Below are 21,547 nucleotides of genomic sequence, written 5' to 3'. Positions count from 1 at the left end.
GGTAAAATTAGAGAGTGATTTTGAGTGGTTTTTATTCAGAAGGTGAACCAAAGTTGTCTACAAACAACCACACAATTCAGCATAAATGAAAAATTAAATTTCAAATAATGAATAAATGACTAGAAACTGGGTTTTAAAGCAAACCATTTCTTTCATGACAATTCTTCTGGAAGGACTTAATAAACACAAGTCAGTGGACTAAATATAAAAACGCAGTTTCAGAACTTTGTCTGTTTTTCTATAATTAGTGCCAAACTTCATGGATCTTCCTAGGAAATGTAATTATTAGGAAATAGCCTAAAATAAAGTCGTATCAAATTTTATGTTAATATCAACTTAACTGGTCAAATAATTGCATTCTATTATCAAAAAGTAACACAATCATATTGAAATATATCAGGCTTTAATTATAATTGTATTGTAAGTAACAATATGACTTGGTGACTTTGTGCTTACAGTTTTTTGCAGTTGCTAACATCCATTTGTCCACTCTCCTGGTGCCTTTCTGTGTGCAGTTTGCATGTTAGGTTGGCTGGTGGCTCTAAATTAGACTTCATCCGGTGTAAAACATGCAAAGTTTAGCATGCGTATCGTTAGTTGGGTGGCAACGGATGATTCGCTGTGGCCAAAGGTGGTGAGATATAAGATTACGTCTGTCACAACAATACGATTAAAGCAAACTGCCCGTTGTGCATTTAAGCTACATGAAAACACAATCCACATGACACAATATGAACATTTTTTTTATTTTCTGCCCAAACACAGTCTTTGTTTCACTTATTGACACAAATGGCAACAGGTCTCTTGGCAGTAGCTGTGACAGTGCGTGTAGCCATGTTGACGTGTGTTTCTGTGGAAACACCCTAGCAATTCCTGCGAAGAGCTATAGTATGAGTAAATGTCACAAGCATGAACTGTATCAGCTGACTTGTTTCAGAGGAAGCATTCAGGCCATTCATTGTGATGTGACTTTCTTTATAGTGCCACATGTGCTAGTTCCCTGGTGATGACTATCCAGGTCAGATCAACCTCATAAAGGGATTTTAATCACCTACCATTTAAGCTTGACAATCACACATTTAAGACAGACTGCAGACAGTGGGGTTCTCTCCTCATTTGTACACCACTGAAAGAATGAGTTTTCCAAGAGCTATGTAGATTTAAATTTGAAAAACAAATGACCTTAACTGAATGTCAGATATGAGACACAGATACATGAGCTGACTACAGTTCTTCAGTTCAAGCATTTATATCAGACACATATTCCAAAGTCAGGTCCCAGAACAAGTGCATTGTGTTCTCTGTCGGACATTTAGCTTTTATGTGCAATCTTTATCAAAGCCAGCTGTGGAATCTAAAAGCTGATCATAACTGCAAAGTATTCACAGTGAATTTTCTTTGACTCAAAGCAGCAAATAAAAAATATCTACAACAGTTTTTACAGCTGAGGAAACAATGTCAAGTCAGGGTCTATATAACAATTGTCCTGGAGCTTTCAACCATGTCAGCAGACATAAGAAGAAAGCAAATATTCTGGTATTTTGTAACAACAGGGAAAACTCTGTCTACTGGTCAAGACCAGGTGAAATAGTCAAACCATCAGGAACAGCTACTAAATGGACCTTGTGATCATTTTGCTGCTATTTCCAAGTTCAAGAATTAACTTGGAAAGTCATGTTAGCAATTTTAACACTGTCTCCCCCAACAATGCTTATAATTTAAAGAAGCACAAATCACACAAAAAATGAATCCATAAAAATTCAGCACTACACACTTTGATAGCCAGTGTCTGTGATTACTGGCCTAGACTGGTCAGCAGAGCCCACAGTGGGGAACAGTGTTTGGAGTGCCGAGAGACACTGGCCACCCCTGACATTGTTCATGAAACTTGGGATCAGTAGAGGCATCTTAGCAAATGAGTCTTCTGGATATTTGTCCAAATGTTCCTCCCTCTTGCCGCATCTCTGCTCTGAAGGCAAAACCTCGGGCTGCTCCACTAGACTCTGAAACGCCTGGTAGTCGTCATCCACTGGAGGAAAGCTGTTTGAGTGGTAGCAGGGATTTTCATCACATGTGATGGCCTCTTCATTGTTTCCCCCTTTTATTGTCACATCACTGACTACCTCATGAAAGCTCCCACTCCCAGCCTCAGCTCTGGACATGATCTCAGATGAGGCAGATGTGTTGGTGCCACTAGAGATGGAGAACACACTGGAGTCTTCTGCATAAGAACACCTCCCAGAATCTGAACTACTGCACTGCTGATATGGCATGTCTGTTGGCATGAGAGGTGAAACCACCGGTGGTACATTAAGACGTGGGAAAGCTGGTGCCTGCTGCTCAGCACCGGTCCCGGTGCCACCCTCACAAGGATGGTATGCAGAGTCACAAACCATTTCAACCTGAGTCTGGACCTCAGAGTGGTCCTTCATAAGCTCATGTGGGTAGCTGGGAATGAGGACGGAATAGGTTTTATTGTCAAATCCTGATGATCCAAAACTCATGTTCTCATGTCCGGGAGAAGCCATGAATAAACCACTGTCTTTGTTTGATTCTGTGAGCTGGGTCAGTGGTGATATCGGGCTGATATTGGGGAAGGCTTTACCAAGAGCCTCCTGAACACCAGCTATAATATCAGTCGGTTCTGTGTTAGCGTAACTGAAGCAAGAGGAGCCGGTGCTGACTCCACTGCTGTGTTGAGGGCTCCCACTGCTAGTGTCTGACAGTGAGCCCTTCGACCTGGACACAGAGAAACAGCTCACTCAAACTGCACACAGAATCTCAGACATCGCTAAGGAATGTGTTGCATTGCTGCTGCATGAATGCAGCCATACTGACCATGGTTTGCTGTCATCTGGAATAAGGGGTTCAATGCAGAGAGAGGAGATGATGGGTGGCTCAGGCTTCAAGAACTGAAACCAGAAGGATAAAGATGATTAAAACTGCAGATCTGAAGCATTTCAGTTAAAGGTGTCAATTTTATAATAAATTTGACATTTTGCTGTGCAGAAAAATCACTTGACTTTAAATGGTTTGGTGACACACATCATGAACGGATTATGAGACACTAGGCCCCCCTCCCTTCATTTTGTACCTCTGTGGTCATTTTGCACCTACAGTATAGTTTGTTGGGGATCATTTTTATCATTTTGTGTCTATATTTAGTTGTGGCCACTTATTTCTGATTCTTTTTGGTTGTTTTTTATTTCATTTTGGTATCTTCTTTTTTTAGTTGCTTTGAGTCTCTCTGTAGTTACTTTTGTCTAGGATATATTTGTTTATGTCTATGAGTTTGTTTTGCACGTCCTTGTGTTCATTTTGCATCTCTTTGGGGCTATGTTGCATCTGTTTTACTCATTTTGCATCTATTTGTTCTTGATTGACCTTCTAACGAGAAATGTTACCAGTCATCTCATACAGAGTCTCTGGTCATGTAACAGTTTAAGCTGCAAGTCACTGGGTGTCATACCTCTTGTTCATTTGGATGCATTGCAAGAAGCTTTGGATTTGGACATTTGGCAACTGTGTCCCACCACTTTGTCTTGAACCTAAAAACAAATGTGCAAATAAATCAACAAAATCACATATGATACACAGACAGAACACACAGTTGCTCTATTTAAAGGAAAAACATTCAAATAATTCTCTAACAGGGAAACAAGGCAAAGACATTGTTTTATCTGCATGACTTACTTTATATAACAGCAATATATAGCGCCGCTGATGCCGAGTGCAGCAATACTGAGGCTGATGATGAGAGCCAAAAGCAGGCTATTACGGGAGGCGGCTGTGAAGTAACACAAATGAAGGGTAATAATCACTCCATTTTTGTACAGAGGAAATGCAGAACAATGTTCACACTCCAGTTTAAAGGCCAAACAGATGCTAATGTGGGTCACTCGTGTGTTCTTCAGAAGCATAAATGTGACAACTTCAAGTGCTGTGTGCACCAACAATATGACTTTACAGTGACTTGTGTTGAATCACTTATCAAGTCAAAGCAATGGCAAGGCAAAGGCTCTTAACATGTTTACTGGCTGTAGAGCATGTGGGTGGAGAGGGAGGTACCTAGGCTGCAGCAATGAGCCTGCACATAATGGTGTAATGTTCAAATCCCACATACAGTGGCCTTGAATCATGAGAACTGTGGAGACTGACAATAAAAATGGGTTTTTACTTATTTTGTGTTTCTCACATTTCAGCGCTAAGAATGATAAAAGCTACACTGGTGAGTCGGGTGTGGTGTGGTATTTCCCAACCATAAATTTGGAGGTTCTAATCACGGTGCCTGCAGTCCACATGTCAAAGTGTCCTTGGGCATTTAAAATGTAATCTATGTCACATCAAAATGTACAAAAAATGGGGGTCTGATATGTTGAAAACCTTTTATGATGTGTAAGAAATCTACAGGAGCCAAAATGACACTTACAGGTTGTGAATTCCTTCTCTTCGCTGCTGTCACTGAACTTCCTACTATAATCTGTGTAGCTTTTCACGCTAACCACATAAGTTGTACTCGGTTCCAAGTGTCGACCAAGTATTTCATAATAGTTCCGTCCAGCAATGGAGGTTGGTTTGATAAAGTCAGACACCTGGTGTGGAGAAACAAGAATCATAGAAAGAAAGGTTCGGTAACCATTGTGCCTTTACTTTAAGGTGATATGATCCAGTGCCCACGTCGGTGTCAGCACCTCCACAACAAATGATCAATGATGTCAGTGCTTACGACATCGCTCCTACCTTTTCTGTGCCTCCTTTCTTATGGTACGTCACATTAGCAAACAAGTTGTCATTCAGTACGCCTTTTATGTTTGTATCCCACTGGATTTGATAATTTCCATTGAATTCCTTCACTGAGACGATCGTTGGGGTTTTGGGCTTTACTGTAGAGGAACAGACATTAGAGGAGTAAGAGGAGTGTTTCTTAACATCCATGTTGTTCTGGGTTTGGACCACTCTGTTTCTGGCTGTTGCAGATATATGGAAGTCAACTTACTGCTGCCTGTGATGCTGATAGTTTTGGACTCTATTCTTTGGCCTCCTTTCAGAACTGTTGCTGTATGAGTCTCCCCAAAAACAATGACAATGATGGCAGAGCAACAGCACTGTCCGCTATCACACTGCTGCAAAACACAATCCACCTTCCTGTGAGATAAATATACAAACAACATGGTCTGAATATACTAGGCTGTATGTCTTCCAAGAATATTAGATATCAACTCAAACTTGATTTAAAAACCAAACTTAAGCTAAGAAGTATACTATTTTAACGCTGTAGTTGCATTAACTCTATGGTGAAACATAAAAACAGAAACTACCTGGGGAGATGCTGTTGCGATAAACCATTTCTGTGCTGCCTCAAACTTGATTTAAAAACCAAACTTAGGCTAAGAAGTATACTATTTTAACACTGTAGTTGCATTAACTCTGTTATGTGTAACCGACGGGTTGGCCACGCCTACAACGCCTGGTTAGTAATTTGGCAGAATAATCATGGATATAAATAACACCTGGGGAGATGCTGTTGCGATAAACCATTTCTGTGCTGCTCACTGCCGTAACTGGTCTGAAGTGAATCTCCCTCCATTGGTCTGTGTCCTGCTTCTCCTTTAATGTATGTCCAACGGGCTGATTGTAGATCGGATCTGTAACAGTGCAACGTGCTTAATCAGGTTGTTTTGGTTGTAGACTGTTTGCCGAATGCTCTCCAGGAGCGATAATTGATGCGAGCGTGATCCAGTAGAAGTTGGCGTCCATTGCACATGCTGTGCTAGGGTGATCAAATAGGGTTTGAGGAAGCGCAGGCCCAGGGGGGTGCCCTGCTTCAGGACCCCTGTGGGACCTCTTTCCTCTAGGTAAAGAACACTTGAATGTGGTGTTTATTTAATGGTGCCTTTCATACCTGTTGACTCTGACCATTTTTTTCCTGTTCTGCACTGTATTTATTGAGTGGGGAGTAACTTCTTAACCATTGTATTACTTCTTATAGGTAGCATTTTAGCTTTTGGGGTTAGGTTTCTTAAAACATTTTCATTGTTAAACTATACTTTGACTCAAATAAAGTTTTATCTGTGTGAGTAACTCCAACGTCTCCGTGTTTGCAGATCTATCTGGGGGTAGCAGCTCAGTACTGGGGAAGTTTGCATGAGTTTGACCTCTGAAAACAGGAGGGGTGTTATTCTTGGGGAACTACTAAGAGTTACTACGGTCTGAGTTGCTTAGGCCTGTATATTGGCCCGGTCACAGGTGAAACATAAAAACAGAAACTTACCCATATCCTCCGTCGTTCACGAGGGTTATATTGTATTCTGAGCAGTTTTTCGCTTCAAATTGGCAAAACATCACCCGGTCAAAGTCGTTGGTGCAGTCAAGATTTACGCTTGTTCTATTAATTCCTGTAAGAAACAGATACATACTGATGATGAGAACGAGTTGTTAGGTAGGTAAACATGTTGAAAACTGTCTAAATTCCAGCCTTACATACCAGACAGAGCTGCTACAGTCCCAAAATGTCCTAAAATCAGCAGGATGATAGACACTCTGTGGCGCACTGGCCTAAGAGCAAACGCAATAGGAGGTATTTACTTTTCCTCAGTGCAGCTTGATCATTTAAATAGCACAGACATTTCCCAAGACTCGACCTTACCTGTGTAAGTCCATGTTGAGACGATTTATTCCACTTATTTCCCTCGACAACCACAGTTCCACTCAGCTACGACCCATTTCGCAGGGGCGTGGACATAGTTTTCTTCGTGTACAAGTCTGAGTCTCTGTCTTCCTGATATGGGAAGTTGTTACTGGAATCGTTGTGCCACTAATTCAGGGGAAATGCGTGCGTCTCGCTCCAATTTCCTCATACTCCAACTTCAACCGAACGATGAAGCAACACAAATGGCAAAATAAAATACTAATGGGGCTACTACATATCTGGATAAACGCCAAATAGAGCCATAGGTTATACATTAAAGTGTACTATTCCATATTTAAGTGTTTCTAAATGAACGGTATTCAGAGTTCCTGGTTGAAAGAACTGGGTAATATCTTTCAGCATCATATTTCAAGCTGATCTATGCACACGGTGCAGTCTGTCCCACTTAAAGTATCAAGTACCATTAGTTGCCTTGTTGTTTTAGCGCTGCTGCACATTACTAAAAGCAGCTACCACTTCCCGTTGTAATGTGTCCATTCACCCCAGCTGACTCATTACAGCAAAATCAAATGACAATAGCCAGGACTAGACATTCCACTGTTTGGACTGACAGTCTGGTCTGGCACCTGAGTGGTCAGGGTGTTTTCTTGAATAGATTATTGATGATTGATCTGCAACAGGAAAGCTGAAAGCAAAATGCATCTTGGTTAAATTAGCAATTTAATAAAACGAGTGTATGAAGAATTTAAGTGAAAACTTTGTAAACACTGTGGGGGAAATGACACGTTTGGGTTCAAATTTGATAAAGTATTTGCTCATGTTTAGTGTTATTATGGAAAGATGAATAACCTAGTGAAGCTGTAGGTTTTTAACAACATAGTTTTTACCAGCATCATGTTTATATCAGGTGTCTTACCATTTGCATTCCTGGATGCATATCTGGAAGTTTTGGATTTGGACATTTGGCAACTGTATTCCACCACTTGTAGTTTTGAACCTATAATCCACAAAATGGTAAGAAAATAAGTCCATAAATAAATGTAATTCTTATCTTATTTCAGCCCATATAACCATGGACAAATAGACTACCCTACTATTAGCCAACAAAAGCTGCTGTACATGTTTACTATAGTATAAGTGAGCATCCCTGTGTCCCATCTATGGGACAGTCTCTGTGGACATGTTGTCCCTAATAAGGAGGACCACGTCTTGTTAATGTCTTTACACACTATTTTCTGAATTTCTCATTTCAAATACCGGATGCTTACTTTAAGAATTGCAATATATGCAAAGTGTTTGCTTCACTGCTGGTAAGCCTGATGAAGACCCTGCCCCCATCCAGGATGACAGTGTTACTGAAGTAAAATAGTAACACCATAATGCAAAAATACTAAAATGCATAAGTACCGACAGCAAAATATACTCCAGCTATCAAAAATAAGTGTTCTTAATTCGCACAAGTTTCTTTTATTATTGAAATATTAGATACAGTAATAGCTAGCAACTACAATAAATACATGTCAGCCTGAAATAGTGTAGTAGAAGTACCCTGCTGAGGGTTATTATTTATGGTTATTATTTTGTGCAGCTGATACTGTATTTCTCACTGAACCGACTGCACTTTGGTGCGCACCTATGTAGGCGTTAAAGTCTTATTTTGAAAGCCCCTGCCGGATGCAGCAGGTCCTCCGGAGTCTGACCGCTGCTGCTGTGCGGAGATGAAAATGTCCAGCGTCACTTCTGATAAATCACCGCATGTTTCAAACGTCTGGATCGCTCTCAGGCGGCTTGACAGAAACGGTTCGTAGGTTTCTCTAAGTTGTTCGACTTGTTACTTTATCAGCGATGAATTCTTTTTCAGACACGGATGTGCTCGGTCCGTGCGTCTGTATCCATGGCAACCATCTTCTTTGAACATCGAGATGCGCGCTCGACCGAGAATAACTAGTAGCGCTCATGTCCATAAATGGTTACGTCTCATTTCTAATGTTCTCATGTTGTAAAGTGATTCAGAGAGGGAATGACAAGTCTGTTCTGAATAAGGGATTATTGTGGAAGAAAATGAATCCTGCTCCTTGGCTTGTGTGTGTGTGGTTGCAATTATGGCTTTTTATTGTTTAATATATATTATAATCTGCTAATGCGATACAGATCAGTTATAAACCACATTTGGGTTGCCTCATTATCAACATTTTGTTTGGTGAGTTATTAATAGTCAAGTCACCAATAACAGCTCAGGTCTGCAGATATAGGCTAAATATTCATAAGTCGTTAATGAAGATTAACAGACTACTGCACCAGTTCTGTCACTAAAGTCATTATAGTCATAAAGGTTTAGAGTTTTTCACTTTCACTTTCTAATAAAGCATCAGAATACATCATTAGCATCAATAAGGGATTGTTTAAAAGGTTTTTGAAATAATAATCTATTAGGTATAAATGTTTAAAATCTCCTCTATACACTCACGTGCCACTTTATTTGGTACACCTGTACAATTGTCTGTACTTCATTGCAACGTTTCCACCTCAGTGTCTGTGTTTATGAAGCTCAACATGTTTCAGTTTTTGGTGAAACTGTCGAATGTATAAATTCAATTATATGTTTATTACAGAGGTGTCATAGTTAAAGGTGGTGTTGTACTGGACTACATTATATTTAAAAGTGTTCCTAATATTCTGACCCTCTCATGTATGTAGCTGGGGAGGACAAACATATAGAGACATCACCTTGAGGTGGAACTGTTGCCTTGAACTGCATACACTTGTACAGGTGTACCTAATAAAGTGGCCTGTGTGTGTGTGTTTGGGGTGGGGGGGCCTTGGTCATGTTTTACAACTGACCTGTCATTAATAAATTTTTTTAGCTGCACCTTATAAATGCTTTTAAACAGGGACTCTTGGAAAGTGGTAGCAGCTCATGGTGTGCCTGTTGCAGATGACAGAGTGGTGGCTCTTCGACAAGTGTCCGTTCCTCCAGCGGTTGAAGCTACTACGATCATACAGGTGTGCTCCAGCTGTTGCTTTTATTATTGTACCTGCGCGGTACTGTATGTAATTTGCCAACAGCCCAGATCTATATATCATTCTCTACACCTGCCCATCCTTCCACTGTTTATACCTCACCTTCTCTGGGAGTGTTGGATAAAGCCTCAATTGGACAACGACCACTGCATTTGAAGTAGTTCTTATAAATTATTTGCCAGTGTTTGGGACTTTTACAAAATATATGCCTATTTTGGGAAGACTCTGTTGTCTGCTGTATTTATTGATATCACCATTATCATTGTCAGTTATTAGTTATTGTGATTATTGTATTTCTTTATTTTGACACCTATTGCTATGAAGGTGTTAGTCATAAAGGCTACAACACACATTAAGTGAAAGGATGGATCTGCTGTTGTTCACCTTTTGAAAATTTTGTGAGAATTTATTTAGCAAATAATGGAAACACCTGTATTTTGTAATGTTTTATATTTTGACATCATATCTTTTGCGTTGGTTCTCTTGTCAGATCATCACCACTACCTTTGGGCTGAACTCTTCTGATGTCATATTCAAGGTAGAGCAACTCATTGGTCTTCTTCGTGTTTGAGATGCAGGTCTGTTTCTGAATGTTGCATATTCATTTCTTTATTTAATTAACCAGAGGTGGCTTGCATTTGTCTAGAAAAAGAAAATCTGTTTTTGGTTGTAGCAGAGACTATCAAAAAGCAGTTAGAGTTCCCAAAACCACAGTGAGTTGGATCACTGGTGCTTTCATGTGTGTGCAGATAAGGAACCACCGTGGCTGTATGATCCCCCTGAACAGCTTCATCCCTGCTAATAGCTTATTCCTGAACAGCTTCATCCCTGCTAATAGCAAACACGTGTAAGAAATCTTCACTGCAACCAGCTAGGCCTCTGTTTCTGTACATCTACTTAGTGGATACTCAATTTCCTAAACCCATGTATTCATGTATTTTTCACTACAGGCCTTATGTGCTGGAGGTAGCCCGGTGCTTTCAGCATGGTACGAGCAGATTTATCTTCTGAACTCTTCCAGTGCGTTATCTTTGATATTAGAGAAAATACATATGGTTTCTTTAGATAAGTTAGATGAGGAGATTAATATCACCCCCATGTCTGTCTGATAAATATGAGGCTACCGCCACCAGTTAGCTTAGCTTAGCATAAAGACTGGAAACAGGGGGAAACAGCTAGCCCTGCCCAAAGATAACTTACCAGCATATTTAAAACTTACACATTAACACATGACATTTCCTTAACCTGATAATGGTTTTTAACTTCAGTTCTTGGTCAGATTAAACAAACAAAATATCAAATGGTAGTTAATCATTGATGCTTGTTTATTGTTTTCTCCTTTGTTTCAAAAATGGCTTTGCTGCACAAGATCAATAGCAGGTTCCCAAGTTGTAATCAGTTAGCAGTCATTCCCTTTTCTTACACATTAAATGAAACAAAAATCCACATGAAGAAAAGGAAAGTTGTTCATGCCTGAGGTTGTTACTGGTCTGTTCCCAGTGTGTCCCAAACCCAGAACCATTCCCATGACCATGATCAACAAGAGCATGAAGACCAGGCTCCAGACTACTGACAGGCGGGTAAGACAGAGTAACGACATACAGTAACACTAATATGATGTTTGTGCTTTTCCTTCAGTCAAGTGAGAAATTAATTATTAATTATAAAAATAAAGTCTGAAGAGGTTTTCACTGATAAAAAGATGAATAAGGTAGTGCTGTGTTTTTGTCAGTTTTACTGTAGATATATTCATTTATATTTTAATAGTTTACTTTTTTTTTTTCATTAGAATTTCATCTGGACTGTAAAACCTCTTATCACCTGCCAGAATGAAGATTCCGTGTTTTATTATAGATTCAGAGACTGGAGGACATTCTGCCTCAGATCAAACTGAGGCACAATGAAAAACTAAGCCAGGTACTGAAATTTTCCTTTAGGCTTTTGACAGCAACAGACACAGAATGTTATTTGATTGTTTGTTTTTGACAATATGAATGAAACAGTTTGAGTTATAATTAAGCTACTTTAAAACGGTCTTTTACACTCATATCCATTTCTGCATCCATGACCATGGCCTCTCTGTCCTGCCTCAGGAGATTGAATGTCTCAACCAGAAGCTGAAGTTTCTTCAGCAGAGAATGCAGGTGAGTCACTGTGATCAAACATAACAAGCATCCAGCTTCAGCTCAGATTGCTGTAGCTTGATCCTCCATACAATAGCAACAAGATGCTGAATTAGTGACATCTGAAAGTGAAAATCTAATATGGAATCCATTTTCTGCAGTTTACAAGGATGCACTTATTATTTGGCATTTCAGTTATTTCAAAGTTCAAGGCTTTTGTGAGGCTTCCTGTATCTGTTCAGTGAATCTATTATGTAACTGACTAACAAGCATACTTTCCAGCCACACAGCAGCAACCTTGGTTAGAAATGTACCTTTAACACTGGCGTCAAATGGCACTTTCAGTGTTTGATTGAATTTGCAAACCTTTTTTTAACTGAATATTTTTTTGGCAGCGGTCTCAGAAACACTTCCAGGGAATGTTTTCATATATTCTCCAAGTGTGTATTGTTTCTGCAGTCTTTGTGTTTCTTACTGCATGTCATTATTTTTCAGTTTCATGTCTGCACACGCTGCCCTGCTCTGTTGCAGGTTGCAGATTCTCACGGATGGAAGGGGGTGCTGACCAGAGCCCCTCTGTGGTAAACAAACACCTTCCAGCTGTTTTACAGTAGATGACACAAACCATCTGTGGGTCTGTGGTTGCACTCATCTTTCACTGCAGATGATATCATGTCACTAGGTGAAGGTGGTCTTATGTCATACTTGCTTACATTGTAATAAAGTGTGTTCAACTTTCCTGATCATTGTGTTGAGATCTGAAATCTGCAGTCACCTGTTTGGACAGAATCCATGTCCATATTTATCAAAATTTTAAGAAAGACACTGCAGAGCTCTTTCGTAATGTAAAAAAGTAAAAAAAAAAAAGGTCTTGGCTGAGTTTGAGCAATAAGACACATTTATCCTACTTACAGCCAATAGTTAGTCCGTTTTAAGAGCAACTCTCATGCATGCTCAGACACTACATCTGTTAATTTTATTTTGTGAAATCTTCTGGTTAACAGGTTAACAGTCTAATATATTACTGAGATGAAACAACAGGAAATTGGCAGAAATAAAAACTAAATTCTGCTGCAGGACATTTTGCTGTTGGTAGGTGAAAAATGATATTTTGTATAATACCACTGACAAGTACAGACAGTGAAGATACTTGATATTGAAGACTGTGATTAGACAGTGAGTTTGTTTTGTGTCCCTGACAAAAATGTCAGTTATATAATATTTCAATATTATTTATTATACTGCAGCATCCTGGCAGAGATCATACTGCATCTTTTGAAGCATTATTTGTAAGAAGGCCATTAACAAAGGAAGTCAGACCTTTTCAGTCTTTAAGAGCAAGATGGATGGCTTCAGATGATGGAATGGCAGCACAGTGACCCTCCAGGTGAAGAGTAGAAGCAAATCTACCTATAAGTGCAGCACATCTGTGGGAATGTCAGTGACAGTGCTGTCTATCCCAACAATATTTGATTCCATTTGAATGCCACAAATGTCTTCTGGTGTTGAATTACTCTTAACAAATGGAAACATATAAATGACCCTAAAATTTGACTAATTGTGTAAATTGCAGTAAAAATATGTTTTAAAATGGGGGGGGGGAAGCGAAGTTGGATTTTTTAACTGCCAATCTACCGATCCACATCCTGTCCAGTAGGTGGCGGTAATGAGCGCACAAGCTGACTCGCCAACTGTCTAATTCAAAAAAAAAAAAAAAAGAAAAGAAAAAAAAGAAAAAGAAACGAAGAAGAAGTGTGTGCAGTAGTAAAAGATTTAAAACTAAGAATTAATGTGTATTTAATATTACCTAACTGGTGTGCGCGTTTAGATCTTTTAACCACATTTGAGTCTGTCTTTATTAATGTTTGTTGGTACTGAAGTTGCTGCGGATACAATTAAGTTACTATGAGAACTATGCTGTTTTCGAGAGGTTTCGGTTAAGCCAGGTTAGCATGCTAGCTGGGTCCGAGTGTGTGCCTCTGAATATGTGCAGACTAAATGTCTACTAGACGGGCTCTGGTGCAGTGTGTTGTGTTGTCGCTGCAAGATGCCTGTGTGTTTTATCCGTGCTGTAAGTGCTGCTTCTCCAAGATCGATGCTGAACAACAGGACACAACAAGGTAAAAACAAACAACCAAACAGACTCACTTTCGAAACTTTGCTGTGACTAAATAATGTGTTAACTTGTTCGAGTTAACTAAAAATGATAATTCTACCAGCAGCTTATTATCTTCTTTAGGGGAAACTATCTAAAGCCTGTATCTGAATGAGCTTCTAACTCCACAGATTCAGATGCTCCAGGTGTGGATACAGCTGTGTGAGGGAACAGGTCGATTACAGATATCGGCTCTCACTGAGGGTGGCCCGGGACCCATGCATATTTGGAGTAACAGTCTTTGGAACATGCTTGAACCCATTCTTTGGCATCCATGCAAGTGGAATACAGAGGTGAGTGGAGAAAACCATCTTTAGCACAGCTCCACATTACTGTAATTGATTCCCAAGACTTACATGCACTCACATAATGTGCAACTTGTTGCACACTTTGCACATTTACACTACCTCAGTTTTGTACATATGTATGTATTTATTATACTGTGGGTTTAATGTAAAAATGTTATGCTTAGTTGTATATTTATTATCATTGGTATGTTTGTACTGCATTACCGAAACAAATTCTATGTGTTTGAAAACTTGCAGATAAACCTGTTTCTGATTGTGACCTCCATCTCAGTTCTTTTGTACATGAAGATTAATGTTTTGTTTCACAAAAGTATATTAGCATTTTTTACGGTGTTAGCCTACTACAGTAGATGTTTCATCTGAGGGATCCATCTCTTTTAGGAAACACAGTGGGAAACGCTGTTTTGCTCATAGAGCACACATTTTTGTTGTTTCTGAAATCTTGTAGGTTGGTGAACAGCTCGGATGAACCAGTTGGAGCAGCAATCAGATCCACGTTGTTGGTCAAGGCTGTCAAGGATTGTTTCATTGGCAGACATTTCATCTTTGGCATCAAGGTACAGCTGCAATTGGGTGTTAGATATCATGGCTCACAGCTTATGCATGGAATGTTTGCCAGCGTTTGACCAAAGAGCCTGGCATCGCAGCTGTTGTCTACACATAGGTGTCAGTCAAACACAAGTAGATAGGTGATCTGAGATCACTCTTACCTTTTGCACATTTTCCCAATAGCCAGTTAGATCCCAATGTTTTCCATAGTATGCTTTAACTCATCTTCCTTGGTAAATCCAGTATTATTAAACAAGTACTGCTAATTACCAACTCACATGTTAGATGAAAAGTGATGAATGTTATGCAAAAACCCGCAAACCTGCAAGTTGTGAACCCCCACCGACCTGGACAGTGGTGAATCTGATTATTTATAATTGATAATACTGTGGATCAGGATTTGAACAAGGGCAGTGACTGATTATTTTCATTATTAATGAGATTTTTAAAATGTAAGACAAGAAAAAGCAAATGTTTGGAATTTTTGCTTGAAAATGATTAAACATTAAACTTAAAGCGCTGCCAGTTAATTTTGTGCTGATGAATAAATCAGCTAATTGTCTGAGCTTTAATTTGATCAACATTACCAAAATGTGTCCATCAATTTTTATGCTGCTTGATCTCAGCCATCTCTGGTCTTGTTTGTGTCCTGTAGGTAACTGGAACAGAATGTGGACACTGGTTAGGGGGACGTGGTGTGAATGGCTCCAGCAGTAAAGGCACAGTCCAGTTTATTGCCAGTCAGATGATTCTCCCCAAAGCCCCAGGCCTGGGAGGCTGCACAGTGGTCAGTTATTATCAGGCCCTTCTTCAGAAAGCTGCCTCCGGACAGGTAGCAACAACCCTGCTGCAGATTCCTCATCATTCTCCAGCCAGCAGCTTCAGTATCACCACACTTTCTGCACTAGGTCGTCTTCCACAGTCACTGCAAAGGTAATGAAGTTAAGGAGCTACTGTTAACTGTGGCGTTCTGTCTAATCTTTTTCAGCTTTTTATATCAAGGCCACAGTCTGTAGGGGGCAGAAATGACTGGGAGTTAGTGAGACTGACTTGATCTGAAATTAAAATTACAATTACAATTCTTACAGTCTCACTACTTTGACTAGTTAGATTGTAAGTGTGTCTCAAAAGTGTTTCTTCATTTTCAAGTGTTCTTTGGAAAGAAGGAACATACAAATTAAATGTGAGAAAATGTTTTCAATGCACTGAAATTGTAAAAAATACTTTTCATGGTCTCTTATTTGTGTAGTTATATCAAAAAGGCATTAAAACAAGAGGCTGCCTCACAGCCCAGTGCAAATCACGCTGGTGTTCTGTAACAGTCTCCTGAAACCCTTTTTGAATCTTATTCCTACAGATGATAAAAACAAGATTGGCTTTGTCTTTAGACATTACATCTATTTTTTTCCACCTACATCCTAGGTCACAGCACCAAGACTGCACCCTTACTCCCACCCCTCCATGGCAACAGTCACTTGGACTAGTTGATTCATCAGCGGAGCAGGAGGAAGGCTGCAGTGCCCAGGTCAGTGGAGATGAAAATAACAGACAGGCAGACAACTACAAAACGCCAGCTCACGCTCAGAGGGCCAACCTGGAAAGCAGTAAAGTCACCGAAGCGAGACTACTGTCACCTTTTCTTTCTTTAGAGCACTGTTCTTATTATAACCTGTCCTTTGACCAAAACTCATCCTCATCTATTGAGAAGGCTGTTGCAGGCACCCCCACCCTGAACTCTTGGTGCAGTCCCTTACAGCCTGTCCACAAAAATGATTTATCACTCAGCTTCAAGACAAAGGGGGTTTCTCCCTGGCAACTTACCAGAGCATTTGGGCCAAACTCCTTGGCTTGGGATGACGTGCCTTTCTCTGAGAGTCTTACTGAATTTTTGTGCAAAGAGAAAGATTTTGACAGTGTTATTGAAACTGAGCCGCATTTAAATTTGCTAAATCAGAAAGAAACAGCAAGAAACAACCTGGAAATCAGATTACAAGAAAAGAACTTATCAACAGAATCAACTTGTGTTTGTCAAAGTAACACACAGACGACAGAAAGTTGGTCCCGGATATTAATGGATATCACTAATGCACCAAATAATGGAAGTGACAGATGTGATTTATCTAACCAGGTCTGTAAGAATCCTGCTGGATGCGTAAACAAGAGTGAAGCCACAATCATTTGTTCCCATGAGTGTAATCAGGATGCTGAGGAAGACGAAGATAATGAGCATGAAGGGGACACTTATGACTGTTCGGCAGACCTATTCAGTAGCTCACCCACAATCAATATAAACACAGAGATGCTCAACACTCACGCAGAAACTATCAGGACAACTGCAGCAGCTTGGCCACAGGTTCCTAGTCCACACAAACAGGAAAGACAATCCGGTGAAAAAGGCGGCATCCCACATTCAGTGCCACACACAGAGAAACTGAGAAGGAATAAATGCATCAACAGAGACAGTTTGACTCCCCCAGTCATAGAAGAGTGTGGTTTCATCCCTCCCTCTCAGTCCACACCCAGTGTAAAATTAGCTGTTGTGTCAGGGTCACGTGCCTCCTCATACTCCTCCCCAAGGTTCCCCCCGACATCAGGTGGACTAGGTTCACAACCTTACAGTCAAGAGTTTTGTGCTTTCACTGGAAATCTGCCTGACCTGGATATGAGCAGCAGACGCTGCCTCAGATTTACAGAGTTTTTGTGCAAGGAAGAAAAAGACTTTGACGGTGTTAGTGAAACACAGAAACATCTCAATGTGCACAATCAGAAAGAAACAGTAAGAAACAACCTGGAAATCCAACCAGAAGACAAAAACCGATCAACTGAATCAACTTGTGTTGTCGGATGTGTAAACAAGAGTCAGTCCAGAAGCATTTGTTGCCACGAGTGTCATCAGGATGACGAGGAAGCTCGTTGTCAGTCTTTTGAAGATAAGGAGGAGCAGCTTGAAGGGGACACCTACGATTGTTCAGCAGACCTGTTCAGTAGCTCACTCACAGAGATGTATACAGAAACTGCCAAGATGACCGCAGAAGCTTGGCCACTGCTTTCCAACACAGATAAACAGCCCCTGAGGAGTAACAAGGTGAATGTCCCAAATTCAACACCACACACACAGAATCAGAGAAGCAGTAGATTCATTAACAGAAACAGTTTGATTCCACCAGTCATAGAAGAGTGTGGTTTCATCCCTCCCTCTCAGTCCACACCCAGTGTAAAATTAGCTGTTGTGTCACGGTCACCTCCCTCCTCTTACTCCTCCTCGAGGACATCCAGCAGACGCTGCCGCAGATTTACCCCAAGCGGGAGGTTCTGGAAACCAGAAAAGTATCAGCATCGTCTGCTGGCTCAGCAGCACCTGAAGGTCCACAGAGAGGCTGTAAGCCTGGGGCCAGCAGTGAGGGCCACCCACAAAGGTGACTCCAGTGTTTGTTATGTGAGTGTGGACAGTGAAGTTCCTCCTACTCCTGTTGCCAAAACACGACCAAGTGTGAAGCTCAGAACAAGAAGGCAGACCGATCATAGCCGCACTGATTTGGATCCTACTTGGGAGGGACAACAGGGAGATGGAGTTAGCTGTAAAAGAACGCTGCTGCATCCAACTGTCACATCAGCACAGGGAGGTCTAGCACAAACAGGACATTATGACAGTGAGATGGTTGGTGAGGGCAGTCAGGATAGATCTGATGGTTTTCTGCTTTATGATGAGAACCAGGCATTTGATTGGTCTAGAGATCTGTTCTCTGACTCGTTCTGACAATTTACTAATTGATCCAGTGCTTACAGTTTGTTTTTTAAATCTATATCAGGAAACCCAAGTAATGATAGACCTGCTAAAATGTAGTAGTGCAGGCACCACTCCCCCAGCTCTGTGCAGAAGGGTCTAAGAAAAGAGCACATATATTAAACACTAAAGACAGAAGAGAGGCTGTTGAAAGGCTCTGCAGAAGCATCTCCTATACATCTGTCACTGTGTATAATTAGACACCTCCTCTAATCAGAGGGCTCATTTCTAAACATTTGCAATAGATTGTTTTATACTCATTATCTCAAGACCCAGGTTCAACTGCATGTACATGAAAGCCTTTGCATAAGAATGATGCTGCGGTGGAGCAACTTCTAATTAAGGCCCATGATTTTGGAATGATATTCAGCAATCACAACTGAATGTTCACATACCTTTAGAGATTTATTTTGAAAGGAAGAATATCCTGCAGATGTTTCAGTTTTAAACTGTTGTTGATTTTCTTGGAAACATCTCGGTTACTAAAACCTGCACCAGATGAGCTTTTGGACATTCAGGTGTGTAATTTTTACCTTGTCTGAGGTGTTCGAGCTATACCTGTGCAGGATGTGCCCATTAGTAACCAGCACCTCTCTGCTGCTGTATCCTCACTGTCATAGGGGGCAACCCTGTACTCTCTTGGTTTTATAGAGTGACAGTTAAATGATAATGTGTATGATTAGGTGTTTATCTGATGAATTTAGTGCTGCTACGCCTAAAGACCATTAGAATTTAAATATAAAATTATCAGCACAGACTTATTTTTCTTTATCCGATTTGATAATAGATAATAGGAGTGTGATTTGGAACAAAGGTCTCCAGCTGGAATTCAGCCGGGGACATTTTAATTTCTAAATATGATATGCATTATACCTCCAGGGCCAGCAACCCCTGTCATCTTTTGAATGCTCTCCAGTCTAGTTTGAATCACGCTGACCACTCCTGGCAGCAGAGGTCTGGCCTGCTGGTCTGCTGACACTGTGTGTATGTGTTTGCAGGAGTGATAATGCAGAGGAGTATGTGGACAGTACTATGCCAAACAGCTAAGAATAGCAGCCTGAAAATATCATGACTACAATGTTCTGGATCTCTGAGTAAAGGAGAGAGAGAAAGAGAGAGCGTGATGAAGGTGATGGTTCTGTGTAAAAATGGAACTGGGACGGGATGTAACCAGCTGGAGCTTGTAGAGTATGTGAGGTCTGTGTAGATGTTACAGTATATTATTTAGATCGTCTTATTTACTTGAAGTGACATGTTCCATTTTTAGTATCAGACCACTAACACTGAGGAACACATGAAAACTACTGTGCCTAAAAGCTCTTTTTGGCACGTTCTAGGCACAGTGAAGTCAGTCAGTCAGTTGGTCCATCCCTCAAAATATCTAAAGGACTGTAAGGTGGATTTTTGTGAAATTTTGCACACATGTTCATGATCCCAGAGGATGTACAAACAGGCAACAAACAAAATGACAATCCAACATAAAGCGTCCCAGTGAGGTGCTGGGCCACCACGTGCCACCAGAACAGCTTCACCTTGGCATCGACTCTCCAGGTCTCTGAACTCTCCTGGAGGGATTAACACTGATTAACACTGATAACAGTTGTTCCCTCATGTGGTGTTTTTGATGACGGTGGTGGAGACACTGTCTAACACGTCACTCCAACATCTCCCATAGCTGTTCAACTGGGCTGAGACCTGGTGACTGGGAAGGCCACAGCATGTGATTCACATCATGGCCATCCTCATCAGACCAGTTGGTGACCCCTTATGCCCTGTGGATGGGGACACTTGTTCTGGAGGAGACTACTCCCATCAGCATGGAAAGGTTTCATTATAGAATCACTCACAACAGCTTTGCATTGATCTGCAGTGACCCTTCCCTCGAGGGTACAAGGGGACCCAAGCCATGCCAGCATCGTCATTTGTTTCTCCAGTCATTTCTTCAGGTTTTTCCTTTAATTTGTCACCTGTATGTGTATTAATGATTGGTGTTCTCCTGACTTTTTATCAAACACTACCATCAGAAATTTGATTTATCCACTGACATATCTTGCCTTCGGTTCTGTACCGGAAACAAATTCCTTGTGTGTAACATACTTGGCCAATAAAGGTAATTATCCTTATCCTCATGATGGTTTGGCACATACTTTGGTATAGACATCCATGGTTTCCAGAGGATGAGTTTTAAGAACTCTGATGTTCCCCTTTCAGAACATTTGTAGTTCAGAGTAAAATGTTTTGGCAACATCATGAAGGTTTGAGTGTCGCACAATGAGCAGAAACGGCATTTTTATCCATTTCAAATTAAATCTAGGACACAAACGTGCAGGAGGTGCTGGGGTCTGAATGTTCCAGCTGTGAAGGACGCCCATCTTTAAAGTGATTCGAGGAAAGCTGTAAAGAAAAGAATGAGATGCATTTGTACAAGATAAGTAACATGTCTGCAGTGTGTGGTGTGTTCTCTTGTTTCTTCTGCTGGCAGAAACATGCTGTGTGTTGGCAGCTAGTGTGTGTAAATAAAGAAGGCCCTGTACCTTGCTAGAAGATAGTACAGAACGTTAGCTATGGGAGTAGTCTAAAACCCATTCTCTGTGATGTGTCCCTGTAGTTGATGTTTTACTGCTGTGCCACACTGGCATTCAGCTGCCTGGTATGGTGTTTCGTTAGTTTGAGTGTATGTGCGCCAGAGAATTTTGGCTTCAGGTGCTTCAGTAATAAAACAATATAAATATAACCATCAGTGTCAGTTTCGTGCACTTTAATTTATTGTCTGCTTCTTGAATTTAGTCTCAGAACGTAATGTGTTTCCAAACCTTGCAGCTGTGTGTTTAGGTGTGTCTCTGCCAAGTGAGACCCTCTCTCTGCATGTAACCGGCACGGTGCATGATATACAAATGGTCTTACATTCAATGAAAAATTCTAAAATGAGTGGAAATTTTTTAAAATGCAGGGCTCACT

At 40.6% G+C, this 21,547-nt stretch overlaps 2 protein-coding genes across 3 annotated transcripts; one reads left to right on the top strand and one right to left on the bottom strand.

The window, feature by feature from the left end:
* Nucleotides 1–509: 509 nt before the first annotated feature.
* On the bottom strand, nt 510–6,971 carry LOC109954515 (uncharacterized). 2 transcript variants are annotated; one of them, XM_020589891.1, is made up of 11 exons: nt 6,647–6,971; nt 6,485–6,555; nt 6,272–6,395; nt 4,997–5,145; nt 4,741–4,883; nt 4,430–4,592; nt 3,694–3,787; nt 3,470–3,548; nt 2,839–2,912; nt 2,695–2,739; nt 510–2,664 (listed from the first exon to the last, which is right to left on the bottom strand). In XM_020589891.1, exons 1-11 carry the CDS (start codon nt 6,658–6,660, stop codon nt 1,767–1,769), a joined length of 1,854 nt encoding a protein of 617 aa, XP_020445547.1. In that variant the 5' UTR covers nt 6,661–6,971; the 3' UTR covers nt 510–1,766. The 2 variants fall into 2 exon arrangements, with proteins under 2 accessions (XP_020445547.1, XP_020445546.1); XM_020589890.1 differs by having other exon boundaries at nt 510–2,739; nt 6,647–6,968.
* A 5,653-nt stretch (nt 6,972–12,624) lies between these two features.
* Nucleotides 12,625–20,267, top strand: ddias (DNA damage-induced apoptosis suppressor). Its single transcript, XM_020589888.1, has 5 exons — nt 12,625–13,913; nt 14,080–14,241; nt 14,705–14,813; nt 15,461–15,738; nt 16,228–20,267. The coding sequence occupies exons 1-5, from the start codon at nt 13,792–13,794 to the stop codon at nt 18,560–18,562; spliced, it is 3,006 nt and encodes a 1,001-aa protein (XP_020445544.1). The 5' UTR covers nt 12,625–13,791; the 3' UTR covers nt 18,563–20,267.
* Nucleotides 20,268–21,547: the final 1,280 nt, after the last annotated feature.

Source organism: Monopterus albus, unplaced genomic scaffold (assembly GCF_001952655.1).
Source record: "Monopterus albus unplaced genomic scaffold, M_albus_1.0 scaffold10.1, whole genome shotgun sequence".
In the NCBI taxonomy this organism is placed as follows: domain Eukaryota; kingdom Metazoa; phylum Chordata; class Actinopteri; order Synbranchiformes; family Synbranchidae; genus Monopterus; species Monopterus albus.
Note: the sequence above shows the minus strand (reverse complement) of the source record. Positions and strands in the feature narration are given on the sequence as shown.

Coding starts and splice junctions, on each gene's coding strand:
- ddias (XM_020589888.1), top strand. CDS start 13,792: ATGTCTACTAGACGGGCTCTGGTGCAGTGTGTTGTGTTGTCGCTGCAA. Junction 14,814..15,460: donor ATTTCATCTTTGGCATCAAG/GTACAGCTGCAA, acceptor TGTGTCCTGTAG/GTAACTGGAACAGAATGTGG. Junction 15,739..16,227: donor CTTCCACAGTCACTGCAAAG/GTAATGAAGTTA, acceptor CCTACATCCTAG/GTCACAGCACCAAGACTGCA.
- LOC109954515 (XM_020589890.1), bottom strand. Junction 5,146..6,271: donor GTGAACGACGGAGGATATGG/GTAAGTTTCTGT, acceptor TTTATCTCACAG/GAAGGTGGATTGTGTTTTGC. Junction 3,549..3,693: donor ATATATTGCTGTTATATAAA/GTAAGTCATGCA, acceptor ATTTGTTTTTAG/GTTCAAGACAAAGTGGTGGG.